General features: G+C 56.1%; 2 protein-coding genes across 2 annotated transcripts; one reads left to right on the forward strand and one right to left on the reverse strand.

The window, feature by feature from the left end:
• Positions 1-222: 222 nt before the first annotated feature.
• Positions 223-1455, forward strand: VENTX (VENT homeobox). The gene is made up of 2 exons (XM_065894736.1): positions 223-415; positions 1043-1455. Exons 1-2 carry the CDS (start codon positions 223-225, stop codon positions 1453-1455), a joined length of 606 nt encoding a protein of 201 aa, XP_065750808.1.
• Positions 1456-8523: 7068 nt separating this feature from the next.
• Positions 8524-11900, reverse strand: ZNF511 (zinc finger protein 511). Its single transcript, XM_065894395.1, has 6 exons — positions 11748-11900; positions 11437-11510; positions 10941-11142; positions 10655-10789; positions 9393-9517; positions 8524-8602 (listed from the first exon to the last, which is right to left on the reverse strand). Exons 1-6 carry the CDS (start codon positions 11898-11900, stop codon positions 8524-8526), a joined length of 768 nt encoding a protein of 255 aa, XP_065750467.1.
• Positions 11901-13584: the final 1684 nt, after the last annotated feature.

The raw sequence follows: 13584 nt of genomic DNA on the forward strand, positions 1-13584 counted from the left end.
TCCCGGGTCAGCGAAACCAATGGACGCCTGGGCCCACGCGGCAGCGACAGCGGCGATTGGAGAGCTGGGCATGAAAGGGGAGCCGCCTTTTTATAGGGCTCTGAGGGCGGGGGCGCAGTGGAGCCCCCGGCAGTGTCACGGCGCGCTGGACCCACGTCGCGCCTGCTGAGCCCCGCCAGCCCCGCGCCCGCCGGCCAGCGCATGGCCCCGGCGTCGCTCGGCATGAACCCTGTTGGGCTCAGGACGTGCAGCAGGGACCGTGCGGGGTCCGGCCCGTTGCCCTTCAGCGTCAAGTCGCTGCTGCAGGCAGAGCACTGGCTGGGCGCGGAGCCCGCGGAGCCCCGGGAGGAGAGGCCGCGGGGCGCCGCGGAACCCCGGGCCAGGGTCCCGGCGGCCGCCCCCTTGTCCTCCCCACGTAAGTGCCCTGTCGCACGGCTCTGGGCTGCGAGAGGAGCCCGCCCGGCCCGGGCTCGGAGGACTAGGGCGGGAAGGACGCTGTCTCTCGTAACTTTGGAAAGTAACCAGCCACTAACGCGCCGGCCTGGGTGCAGAGAAAGAATCCAGCCCACACGAGCCCACCCGACCCCTCCCGCGCGCGCGCAAACCCACGGCGGCTCCCCGGCCCCACACCAAACAGGCTTCTGCTCTACCCTGGGGCGGAGCCCGCAACCCAAGACCTGGGGCTTCTTGTCTCGGAGTCTCTCTGGCGGAGCACCCCTTTTGCTGCCGTCACTCCCCGCGATGGTTGACTTCTGCTTGGCCTCTGCGCTTCCCGCCCAAGTTTTTCGCTTCTCCAAGTGGGCAGAGTTCCCCTCCTCCCGAGGGACGCAGGGCCACCGATCTGGGGAGCAGAACCCGAGTCCACAACGGCCCCCCTCTCCGCGCGCCGTCTCCCCGGTGCCTCGCTTCTATTACCCCGGGGGTTTGGGGGTATCTTGTCTCAACTGAGGTCCGCGGTCTCAGCCGGGACACGCATCCGGAACTGTCCTTGGCGCGCACTGCTGGCGTTTGAGCGCCCGCTTTGTGCTCTCTTTCCCCCTAGGCGCCCCCAGCCCTCCACCCTGCACCCTCAGGAAACACAAGAACAACCGCAAGCCGCGGACGCCCTTCACCACCGCGCAGCTGCTGGCGCTGGAGGGCAAGTTCCGCCAGAAGCAGTACCTGTCCATCGCGGAGCGCGCCGAGTTCTCCAGCAGCCTGAGCCTCTCCGAGACGCAGGTCAAGATCTGGTTTCAGAACCGCCGGGCCAAGGCCAAGCGACTGCAGGAGGCCGAGCTGGAGAAGCTGAAGCTAGCGGCCAAGCCGCTGCTGCCCTCGTTCGCCCTGCCCTTCCCGCTGGGCGTCCACCTTCACGGCTCCCTGGCCGTGTACGGCAGCGCGGCGGGCTCCCTGCCGCAGGTGCCGGGACTCCTCGCCGCGCCCGTGGCCGCCTACGGCACGTATTACCTGTCCTAAGGCTGCAAGGCCGTGGGCCCTGGGGGCCCGCTGGGGAGGAAGGGCACGCGCGTGGGGGGCGGGGTGTTGTCTTCCGCCACCGGGGCCACCCCTTCCCAGGGCCGGAGACGGGTCCCCGCGGGCGAGCGGCGCCCCGGCCGGTTCCTTGCTCCTGGTGCGCAGCGGGCGTCTCGGGGTTCTCTTCTTGTCTCGTTTTTCAGGTTTTTGTTTTTGTTGTTGTTAATACTGTGTTAAACTGGATGCCGCAAGACTATCTGTGGGTATCTTACGGTTATTTTTTTTAAAATGTTTTAAAAAAGTTATGTTAGTGCAAACTTTCCTGAAAGACAGTGAACATAGTTTTATATTGTCCTCGAAATGGACAAAATAGGACTTTCCAATGTATACAAAGCAGCCAATAAAGTATTCTGAGGTTTCTTCTGTGGACCTGTCTCGGTAACCGCGGCGGCTCCGAAGAACTTAGTAGATTGTTTCTGGCTGCAGCGGCAGGAAACTGATTTGGAACAAAGAAACGACAGGAGCAGTTTGGTGCCGGAATTGCTAAAGAGAAACTTACCAACTACTTTCACTAACTAGGTTCCTCAGTGTTGTGTGTGAGTGGAGACTTTCACGCTTATTTTAGGGAATTTTTCCCGCGTTCATTTATGTATTTATGTATTTTACTAGAGAACGTCCGGGAGCCTGAGGCGAAGTGCTGTCTCTGTGGGATCATGTACGTGAGGGTGCGTGCGGTGAGTGTGCGCGGGTCATCCACGCGTGGGACCGGCGGCCTCGGAACCGCGGACTCGTGGAGCGCGGACCGCACCGCGGGCCTGGCGCGGTCGCTTGGCTTCCGCGGGGACGGAGCTGGAGCGGGACAGCGGTCGGCGTTGTCCGGTGGAAAGAGAAGGAATGGCCGCGCGCCCGCAGCGGGACAGGCGGCGCCAGCGGCCAGCTGCGTCCTGCCGACTCGCCGGGGTGGCCGGTGGCCGGGGACCTGCTGCGCATCCTTCTGCTGCCTCTTGACAACGTGCTGACATAACTTAGGAACCGGGCGCCCAGGCGCCAAGCAAGAGGACGGTCCGACCCTCTCCCCTGTCCGAGCGTCTGCCCTGCCGCCCCCAATGCTCCGACTCAGGGCTGGGGCCGTGGCGGGCGTCCTTGGGGTTAGCTCACCTCCCCTCCCTCACCCGCCGGGCCGGAGGGGGCACCTGGGCGGCAGACCGCCTCTGCCGCGTGGGCGTAGGGACACGCAGTGACCACGCGAGAGGCCAATTCCAGGCCCGTCTCTCCCTGTAATGACTGCAGGGCTGGGATCCTGCCGCCTGCGAAGGGGAAGCACTGACTTTTACTGGGCAGGCAGCGGAGGTGCCGCTCCACGGGAAGCAAGGATAATACTGCATTAATTTGCATGTGGTAGCCATCATTCTCCCTCGGTTTCCTGGAAAAATGCAAACTCAGGATGAATTTGAAAGAGAAACTGATGCAGTTCTTGAAGTGCAGCTGCTAAGAATGAAGGCCTGGTGATGGGAAGGGGGAGGAGGCCAGATGCGTCCAGTCCCTCCTGGGGTGTGGGCCAGCGAGTCCTGAACCTGGGCTGCTTAAGCTCAGAACCCAGCTCCAGTCACGATTCGCGAGGGGCCAGACCCGTCCGTGGTCTGGAAAGTGCCAGAGAAGGCAGGTGGGGGCAGCTGCACCAAGGGAGCTGGACGAGGGGCCCAGGGGCCCTGAGAGCGACCACCCGCCTTCTGTGTGTGCCCAGGCACCTGCAGGACCACATCTGCGGCTTTTTAAGGCCCGTCAATACTTTGATCCTCTTCTCCACACCCCAGAGCGCTGGGCAGCCCGGGGCTGGCAGAGGAATCGGCTGCATCAATTTGCTACAGGTCTGCATAACCGGTTCTGACCAAGACACCTCCCCAGGGAGCCTCTCCTCTCAGGACCCCACGGAGCAGCTCGACCATCCTTTGTCTGACTCAGGGCTTGGCACCCAGACCACTGGAGGGTGAGCGAGGCTCTGTGGAAGCCCAGAGCCCACCAGCCGGGTGCCCTTGCTGGGAAAGGCTGAAGCAAACTTATCAAGACCAAGACTTTCCCATTGTTCTAGACCAGGCTCCTGCCCAGGGCAGAGCTTTGTGGACTTCTACTGCTTGTCCACCGTCTCATGGACAGCTCGGGCCCCTGAATGCCCTGGGCCAGGTCCTGGGGCCAGGGGACACTGCCGGCCATCTCCTCAGCCACTGTGTCTCCAAGGCCTTGAGGCTGCCCAGCTGGCCGGAGCCAACGCGGGAGGGCTCACCCATCAGGACCCTGCACGGAGGGGTCCGAGCTCCAGAGTCCAGCTTCCCCCCCAGCCCCACTGGTTCCCAGTCACCTGCCTCATGCCCGGCTGCTGGATTTGGAGACAGCAGCCCTGCCCTTGGGAGACCACCTGGACAGGGCTACAGGAGAGCAGTTCAGGGCAGAGCACGCCTCTCTGGAGGTGCAGGGGCCACCTGATCTGGGGACAAGGAGTGGGCCAAGTTATGCAAAGGTGTGGACTGCGGTGACCCCAGTAGTGCCAGAGTGGGGAAGATGGGACTAGGGAGGACGCTAGACAGTGACCCACCCAGCATGCCTGGGTCTCAGGAAGACTGCCCTGAGGCTCCCACGTCAGGGTCGCCTCTGGTTCCTGGGTGGGGATCAGGCTGGACCCCAGGGTCCCTTCCTGGCATCCAGTCAGCTCTATGGTCCCTGCTGGCCCCCGAGCCAACCTGGCCTACTCTGTGCCAGGCATGGACCCCAGGCCGCAGGTCTTGCGCCTGTGGACCACTCAGAGGGTTGGGCCAGGTCAGTTCTGCTTCAGTACTTCTGGGGGAGGGACTCCCGCAATCTGACCATAGGTCTTGAACGATCATAAAGAAGCAGTGCCGGGAGGGTAGAGGCCCTCTCATGGGACTCCTAAAAGTAAACACTGGGTACTTCTTAAGCTGGGTTGTGGGGCTGTGGTATCTACTGTCCTTGCCAGGACATGTGATTTTATTTTTTATTTTTATAAATGTATGTATTTATTTATTTATTATTTTTGGCTGCATTGGGTCCTCGTTGCTGCGCGTGGCTTTCTCTAGTTCTGGCGAGCAGGGGCTACTCTTCGTTGCAGTGCACAGGCTTCTTATTGCGGTGGCTTCTCTCGTTGCGGAGCACGGGCTCTAGGCGCGCAGGCTTCAGTAGTTGTGGCTCGCGGGCTCAGTAGTTGTGGCTTGCGGGCTCTAGAGCGCAGGCTCAGTAGTTGTGGCGCACGGGCTTAGTTGCTCCGCGGCATGTGGGATCTTCCCGGACCAGGGCTCGAACCCGTGTCCCCTGCATTGGCAGGCGGATTCTTAACCACTGCACCACCAGGGAAGCCCAGACGTGTGATTTTACATTTGCTTTCATGCGTTTAAAACATTTCATAACAAGAAAACACTACTTAGGCAGTACTTCCTCCCAACAGACTGTAAAGACCTTGCCATGATTGGCATGTTAAGAAAAATGCCGTTTCTGCATCGCCAGAGATGCCATGCTTCATGGACACAGCCAGGGGCAGGCAAAGGGCAGGGTTCTCTGCTGGCCTCGCTGGTCCCAAATCTGTGCACGCCCTCAGGAAGTATTTCTGAATCACTGTACTTCAGCGTGTTTCCCTGGTGTGGTAACGCATAATGCTGTCCAGATGGCCTGAAGCTCTGGTACTTTCATTTGACTTTTAAAAAAGTGTTGCCTCGTTAGCTAAACATACACAGTTCTTGCTATTTCTGATATTCCATACATCATGCTGTGTTTCCATTGATTAGACCATTAAGAAAAATACCCGTATAGCAAATTAACCGACATGGCCATGATGATAAGATGCTAAATTTCAGAGGCAGTAAAATGTGGGCAGGAAACGTCTCAGCATGTTAAGAAGCACGTGTTTTTAAAAACCACACCAAACAGCTGCATTGTTACTGTACGCATCCAAGGGGTGTTACCGTTCTTCCAGGTTGACTTTGAAAATCTGTAGAACGAGGAGCCATGTACTCACCCCTACTCTCAGCGAGCCGTTTCCACAACTTGGGGTGGTGAATGCTGCACTCAGAGGCCCAGAGGCAGCGCCCCTGGACCCTGCAGGAGGCTGGGGAGGCCTCAGGGGCCAGAGAGGATTGCGTTCCTACCCGTGTAAGCAATTGTTTGGGTTTTCTGTTAAATGGAACTGAAACAAAGCACAGTGGTACCCATCTCTTACCTCTTTCTCCTGTCTTACTGGGCCGGCTAGAGCCTGCAGTGTGAGTGTGGCTAGAAGTTTCCAGAAGGGGCATTTTGTCTTATTCTTGCTTTTTAAAGGAAATACTTTTAACATTTCACCATAAGCATGATATATGCGGGGGGGGGGGTTTCAAAATACCTTTCCCAGGTGACCTACATTTCCTTCTGCAACTAGCTAATAGGACGTTTTACCATCAGTGAGTGTTGTACTTTATCAAGTGCTTTTTCTGCATATATTGAGATGATCAGTTGATTCCCCCATTCAATCTGTTAATGTGGTAAATTATAGTGGAAAGTTCGATTTCTCCATATTCTTTCCAACACTTGCTATTATCTGATATTTTGATTCCAGCCAGCCTAGTGGGTGTGAAGTCTCAGGCTTTAATCTGTGTTTCCCTGATGGCTAGAGATACTGACCGTCTTCTCATGTGCTCATTGGCTATTTATATATCTTCTTCAGAGAAACATCTATTTAAGTCCTTTGCCCATTTTTTAGTTGGGTTGTCTTTCATGTTGAGTTGTAGGAGTTCTTTACACATTCAGGATATTAAATCCTCATCAGATACAGGATTTGCAAATATTTTCTTCCATTATGTGGGTTGTCTTTCCACTTTCTTGATTGTGTCATTTGAAGCACAAACTATTTTAATTTTGATGAAATACAATTTATCTATTTTTAATTTTGTTGCTCACGCTTTTGGTGTCATACCTAAGAATCCTTTGCCAAATCCAAGATCATTAAGATTCACTCTGTGTTGTTTTCCTAAGTGTTTTATAGTTTCGTCTCGTACATTTAGGTCTTTGATGCATTTTGAGATAATTTTTGAATATTTTGTGAGGTAAGGGTCCAACTTGATTCTTTCTCGTGTGGTTATCCAGTTATCCCACACCATTTGTTAAAAAGACTACTCTTTCCCCATTGGACGGTCTTTGTATGCTGTCAAATATCACTTGACCATAGGGGTATGGGTTTATTTCTGGACCCTCAGTTCTATTCCATTGGTCAATATATCTATCCTCCTGCCAGTACCACAGTGTCTTGACTACTGTTGCTTTGTAGTAAGTTTCGAAACCTTCTTTTGTTCTTCTTTCAAGAATGTTTTGGCTCTTCTGGGTTCCTTGCAGTTCCATATTAGAATTAGGTTGTCAGTTTCCACAAAGACATCCACTGGGATTCTGACAGAGATTTTGCATCGAATCTGTAGATTAGGGACTGTTTCAGGAAATATTGACATTTTAACAATGTTAAGTCTTCTAGTCACGAGCGTGAGATGTTTTTTCCAATTATTTAGATCCTCTTTAATTTCTCTGAACAATGTTCTATAGCTTTCAGGGTATAAGTTTTGCATTTTTTTGTTAAATTTATTCCTAAGCATTTTATTCTTTTTGATACTATTGCAATTGGAATTGTTTTCTTAAGTCCATTTTTGGATTGTTCATTGCAAGGGTATAGAAAGATAATTGATTTTGTACACTGATCTTTTATCCTGCCACCCTGCTGAGTTCTTTTATCAGTTCTAATCATTTTTCAGTGAGCTCCTTAGGGTTGTCTACATACATTGATTGATTGTCTTCAAACATTGATATTAACAATCAGAGAACGTACAATAAGTTTAACATGTTAAAAAAGAAAAGAATGAGTTGAAAATGTGATAAATAAAAGTTATAAAGTCCAGCAAATTAGAAAAACAACATAGAACTTAAAGAATTGAAAATTGTAACTATGGAAATTAAACACTGAATGAGTTCAACAGCACATTTGATACAGCTGATCAGAAAATTAGTGAACTGAAAAGTGGATCTTAAGAAATTATCCAGAATGTAGCAAAGACAGATAAGGAACAGGAAATACGGAAGGGCTGTTAGAAGACGGAGGGCGTCTGACGTACATTTGGTTGGGGTTTTAGAAGGAGAAGGAACAGAGATTGGAGTAAAGACAATATTTGAAAAGATAAAACCCAGATTCAAAACATTCAACAATGAGCAGGTAGGGCGATGAGTACCTTCCCCTGACATCTTAGTGGAGCCACAACAGACAAAGAGGAGACAAGTAATCTTCCAAAGAACAACTTCAAACTGACACCCACCAGCCCCGACCCGTGTCTGCAGAGCTGTGCGCAGGGCTTGGCGGGGGCGGTCGCAGGCCAGCAACCGTTGCCACCACCAGACTGGAGCCCAGAGTGGGAGCAGGCCGGGCGGGATGGGCCGAGCGGGGCCTCGGGCGGGCACGGCAGCACCGGGCACCGCACGGGGGACGGCTGGCTGGTGGGTCCCCACTCCCCAGGTCCAGCCCGGGGGGCCCTGATGTCATCAAATCGGAGCCAAGCCAGCTGCCGGCCTAGGTCTGCGCTCTGCCCTCCCCAGCCCGGGTCCCTCCCAGCTCCCCAGGCCCACCCGAGGCTTCTGCTCACCTTGCCAAGCGCGGGAGCGAGGACCACAGGCATCTCCCTTGAAGCCCTGATGAGCTGCACAAGCCAGTCACCCCCTCTGAGAAGCGGCCGCTGGAAACAAAGACCTCACCAGTAACTGCTGCTATCTCCCTCCCCCCAACACAGAACGTTGACCAGAGACCGTTAATGATAACCATTTACTCCACGTGTTTCACAAGGACGTTGGGGGGCGGGGGCTGCTCCCCACACCCCAGTCACCGCACGAGGGGGCCCTTCCTGGAATCCGCGGCTCCCCCACAACTTCCCACATAGCCACCGGCCTCGTTCAGTCGGTCACAGGCCCGCGACATGGAGGGCGGCACGGGCCAGGGTCCTGGGGCCCCCGCGGCGGGGAGGAAAAGCCCGGCAACACCGCCACAGGGCCGCAGAGGAACCGCCGTTACTGGTGCTTATTTCTCTTCTTGGCCCTTTTAAATCCTCGTGAGGCACCTTGACCAAAACAGATGGTAGATGGTATCCTGAAATGAAAGACACCTTCACGCTAAACTGCTATGCTTTTGCTCACAAACAACCCAATTCATGCTGGCAGTCTCGTGGGCTCGCGGGGGTCTGATTCTTGCTCTGGACACTCCCTCTTCCCCCGCGAACCGTGCAGGGTGTCCACTGGCTCTCACCCGGACTCTCCCCTCCCCGGCTGCAGCAGGCCAGCTGCTCCAAACCTGCTTCCGGTGGGAGACGCTCCCCGCCACTGACTACCTGCCGCCAACCACCTGCCGCCAACCACCCACCCCAGAGAATGTGTCCAGGCTCCAGCTCAGGCTCCCTGTGACCCGCCCTCCAGGTGGCACCTGGGACTCACTCTCAGGCCAAATTCTGGGCAACTGTGCGAGGGCAGCTGAAGGACATGAGTTCATCTCCCTGTGGGTTTGAATTTATGGGCGATTTCTTCCACTTCTCCAACACTTACCCCCAAATTAGATTTGAAATCAACTTTATCCCCGATAAAAGCACAGTTAACACTAGAAACACAGCCTCATAGGTTGTAACTCGAGCAATTACACCCTGGGTCTCTCCATCCCAGCTTAGGCCGTGGTCAAACGGGGCAGTGCTTTGCAGTCCTGTGCTGCTGGGGCCCCAGGTCGTCCGAGGGCAGCAGGATGGTTGGCTTTCACCTCCCGCTGAAGCCAACGCTCCAACCCAGGGGTGGTTTCTCTCAGCGGGAACTGGGCCGGCCCAGAGTCAAACCCAGAATTCTCCAGGAGAAGCACAGATTCAGAACCTGCTTCAGAAAGGTGCCCGGGTACTGACCTGTGGCTGTAGGCCCGCCTCTCTCCCGCGGGTGCTGGTGGGGGCTCCACGTGTTCAGAGCAGACTTCCATGGCGTCGCCTTCCGACGGCACCCCGTCATCCCCCGGGGCTTCTGCCAACACCTGCTCAGCGGCACCGGGCATGACTGGGCTGGGGAAGACAGGTGGTGAGGACGCTCCCAGGTGTCAGTGCCTGCAGCCCCCGCTTCCCCCAGGACTGAATTCGCAAAGCTATTTTATGACTGTTTTATCAGAGAGTAATTTTCAGGCTACCACAATGTGGAGAAGTGAATGTTCATATGACGTAAGCCATATTCTATGAATTTAGGTATGATGGTCACACTCCATCTTTTAAAAATAGTATTTTCATGGTGTCACACGGTAAATGACTACCAACGGTACCAAACGTCTCTCCACTACAATGACTGAGAAATTTACTAAAAGCAACCATACAATACTGAGTGTCTCCTCCTTAACACCAGTGTCTCAATCCAGCATCGTAGGGTTTTTCTCCTTCAAACGATTCCTTGGAAAGGAAGGAGTTACCTTACACTCAAGGCCTTATAAAAATCTCCCATATTGAAGTCAGTTCTCCAGATTATTCTACTGTGAACAGTAAAGTTCTGTCTGGGGACAACAATCAGTCTGAAACGACTTCAATCAATGCAACTTTTAGATGCTGATGAAGCTTCACCTGAGGAAATCAGTTAATGAAAAGGCAGAGTAACGTAACACGCACTTACAGGCTACTCCCAGAGGTACTTCCCACAGTGCGTTCTGAACAGTAACATGTAACACGTGGCTGTGCCGTCAAGTTTGTAAACATATACTGACGGGAAAAGGGAAAAACCGACGGCCCCACGTGAGGTGAGGGGCTCACGGCCTGGGACAAATTCCCCACGGCCCACATGAGGATGGAAGGGAGGTGATGAGCAGGGTGGAGATGAAGTGTGAATGTAGAGGGGCGCGGTGGTGTTCCTGCACGCCCGGCAGACCCCAAGATGGTACCCCAGCCACTCCCAGCACAGGCCCGGGGAAGGCAGGCTCTCCCCTTCCCGTCCTCCCTGCAGCCGGGGGGGCCACACACAGAACCACCCCATCTGCTTAACCCCTCTCGGTTAACGACTCCCTATTTGTCAGAGCTTCTGTAACCTGCAGCTAAATGTAACGTTAGCGGCAGGGATGCTGAACGAGGGCATCTGCGCCCTCAAAGTCTATGCACGCAAAGGCTTTCTAGGCTCGGGAGGCGGCTCCGCGACACACCGCCACGCACCCTCTGCTTTTCCTCGGTTTATCGAAGCGGAAGTCCGCAGGGTAGAGATGACGCATCACCAGGTGCTCCTTCCGGTCTCTGCTGGTTCTGAACTTCTCTGTGCAGCCCTCCACCAGGCACTGATACTGAAATGGAAACAGCATCACCCCACCCTGACCCCAGGGCTGCCCATCTCACCGCGCTCTGACCCCAGGCTCTGGCACCATGAGGCACACGGCTCAGGGACGAACCCCCGTGATGCCTGCCCTTGGCCTCAGCGGGCGAGCCGTCACCCACCATGTCCTGCCGCTCGGCCAGAATCTGGAAGAGGGAGTCGTGCCACTCCAGGATGTGGGTGTCCAGCAGGTGTCCAGAAGGGAAGGCCCGCTTGCAGAAGGAGCAGACGTTTCTGTGCAGAGTGTGGTAGTGGTGCTCGTAATCCTCCAGGGCGTCGAACACCTGGCAGCAGCCGGCCACCTGACACGTGAACTCGGGCACCCTGGCAGAGGAACGCCTGGTGGGGATGCCATTCCACAGCGGACAGAGCGTCGGGCTCCCTGTCACCACTCCCCTTTAAGTGGACTGATAAAGCTTCGGATTTTCTCTTGCAAGCCCAAATCCTACTTTCACAACAACTACATTTTTACAGACAAGCTAGGCGGTGGTGAGGCCAGACACGCAGGCTCCCGTGGTGGCACAGGCAGAGTAGCGGGGCGGGCACCAGGGGCGGGGCGGGCAGAGGGAGGGGCCCGGAGAGGGCAAGAAGGGCCCCTTGCTAGGCCACAGCACTAACCTGGGCCTCTCGGGCGCCCCGCCCACCTGCGTGAGCACATCCTGGAGGTAGAGGTGCCGCTGCACGTCCCCTTCCTGCGGGAGACAGCGTCCTGGGTTCTGACCCGGCTCCACCCCGGGCCCCGCCCCTAGGACCCCGGCCCCACCCAGAGCCTCAGCCCCGCCCACCGGGAGTCTGCCCCCGCCCCACCCAGGCCCGGCCCACCCAGGCCCCGCCCCAAGCATTTCCCCCCCGCCCCATCCAAGCCCTGCCCCCAGGGCGCCGGCTCCGCCCCCACCCACAACCGCTCTCTCCTTCCTCGGGTCACGCACCTCAAAGAAGTCGTGCTCCCGTGGGAAGCGCACCGGGCGCGGCGCGAAGCGGAAGGGCGCGGTCCTGGCCGCGGGGTCCCGCTCCACGGGTAGAGGCTCGGCCGGCCCGGGTGCCCCCGCCAGGCGTGCGTGCAGCGCGGGTGGCAGCTGCATCGCCCTGAGCGCCAGCGGCGCCACGGCCTGTCGGCCACCGTCCGCGAGCCGGCCGGGGCGGGGCCGGACGTGACGTAGAGCGCCACTTCCGCCGCCGGGGCTGCCCTGCGGGCTTGACGGGCTTGGCGGGCTCGGGCCGGGCGCGCCCCTGCGGTGAGTCCCGGGGCGGCTTCTATGCGGAGCTGGCCTCGCGCGTCCAGCCGATGGTTCGGGTCCCTTTCCCGGCCCCGAGCAGCACAGGCTCCTGGCTGTAGAGGCTCCCTCCCTCCCGTCCTCGTTGCCATCACCCTCGGCCCCCGCCCCCCCCCCCCGCCTTGTCTCCCACCTGAAGGGCTACCGCGGCCTCTGGACCATCCTTGTCTCCAGACCAGTCCGCAGACTGGAGCCCGAGTGGTCTTTGGGAAATTCGCGATTTGTTGTGCCGGTCCCGCGGCCCCACGGCAGCTCACACTCAGTCACCGGGGTCTGTGGGTCCGTTGGTGGCGACCAGTAGGGTGAAGCCCAAGGGAGCATTAAAAAGATCAGCCGAGCTGGGGAGGTGCTACCTGCAGGTGAGAGCCACAGATCTTACAGGAATGGTTCCCCACATGCGCGTGGACTTGTGATGTGGAATGTCTGCGCTCGTTTCTACCACAGATGTCAAGGTTCACGAAGATAGTTTCTAAATAAGCATTTACTTAAATGATCTTTCTTCTGAAGAGCCCTGTCCACCCACTTGTGACTGGTGGAGAGATGGCAAATGCAGTGTCCATGCCGCCTAGGTGGCCAAAGTGGTCCTCAGTCCAGCTGTTAGAGAACACCCTGCGGTCCTTGGAAACCTCGTAGAATGTGGGTAAAAGCAGTTGCCCTTGGAATGGAAGAGGCCATCGGTGGGAGAGCTCCGTGCTGTCTTTTCCGTTTGTAGTTCGCAGTGCCTCATTTAGCCGCGCTGTGACTAATTAGAAGGTGATGGTTGAGGATGCTGGCAGTGGCTCAGCTCCAGTTTCCCATCTCGGGTAACAGCGGGTGTTTCCAGCTGGTTGGCCGCGTGTAGCAATAGCAAAGTTTGTTTCTGCTTTTCTGACAACAGCAGTGCAGGCCCTCAGGTGCTATATTTAATCTCCACAACAGCTTCGTGGGCAGGGTCTAGTACTCGCCCCTTTTCAAGAAAGCTTACAGAGGACAGGCTCCTTGTCCAGGGCCCTACAGCCTGGAAGCACCAAGTCAGGGCTCAGGCTGCCTGGGATCCCGCAGCCCAGGCCCCGTGCCCGTGACTGTGGTCACCGTGAGCGCCTCCTGGTGTAAAATGTGTGCATGCTGGCGAGTTCCACACCAGCTCATACTTAACTGTTCTGCTTTTGTGTTTGGAGACACCCTGCCTCTGGCCGGTATTTGACGTTTACGTAGGTGACTGTGATATTTGTTTGTGGGGACCTTGTTTTCCATCACTCAGGATTAGAGTCTCTGGATGTAGAGGTACAAATTAATATCCACGTTGTGGGCGTGTGTGCCGAGCCTTCCCCACCTGCTGTTAACTCATGGCTTGTCTTCACTGGAGCTGTTGACACAGCCGTTCTAACCTTTTTAGGGTCACAGCCTTTGAGAATCTGTTGAAAGACCCTTTCCTCAGAAAAATCGCATACAGAAATGACTTTGCCTGTAATTTCCAAGTCTTTTGTTGTTCATGATCCCAAATTATGAACCC

The sequence above is a fragment of the Phocoena phocoena genome, chromosome 16 (genome assembly GCF_963924675.1).
Source record: "Phocoena phocoena chromosome 16, mPhoPho1.1, whole genome shotgun sequence".
Classification (NCBI taxonomy): Eukaryota; Metazoa; Chordata; class Mammalia; order Artiodactyla; family Phocoenidae; genus Phocoena; species Phocoena phocoena.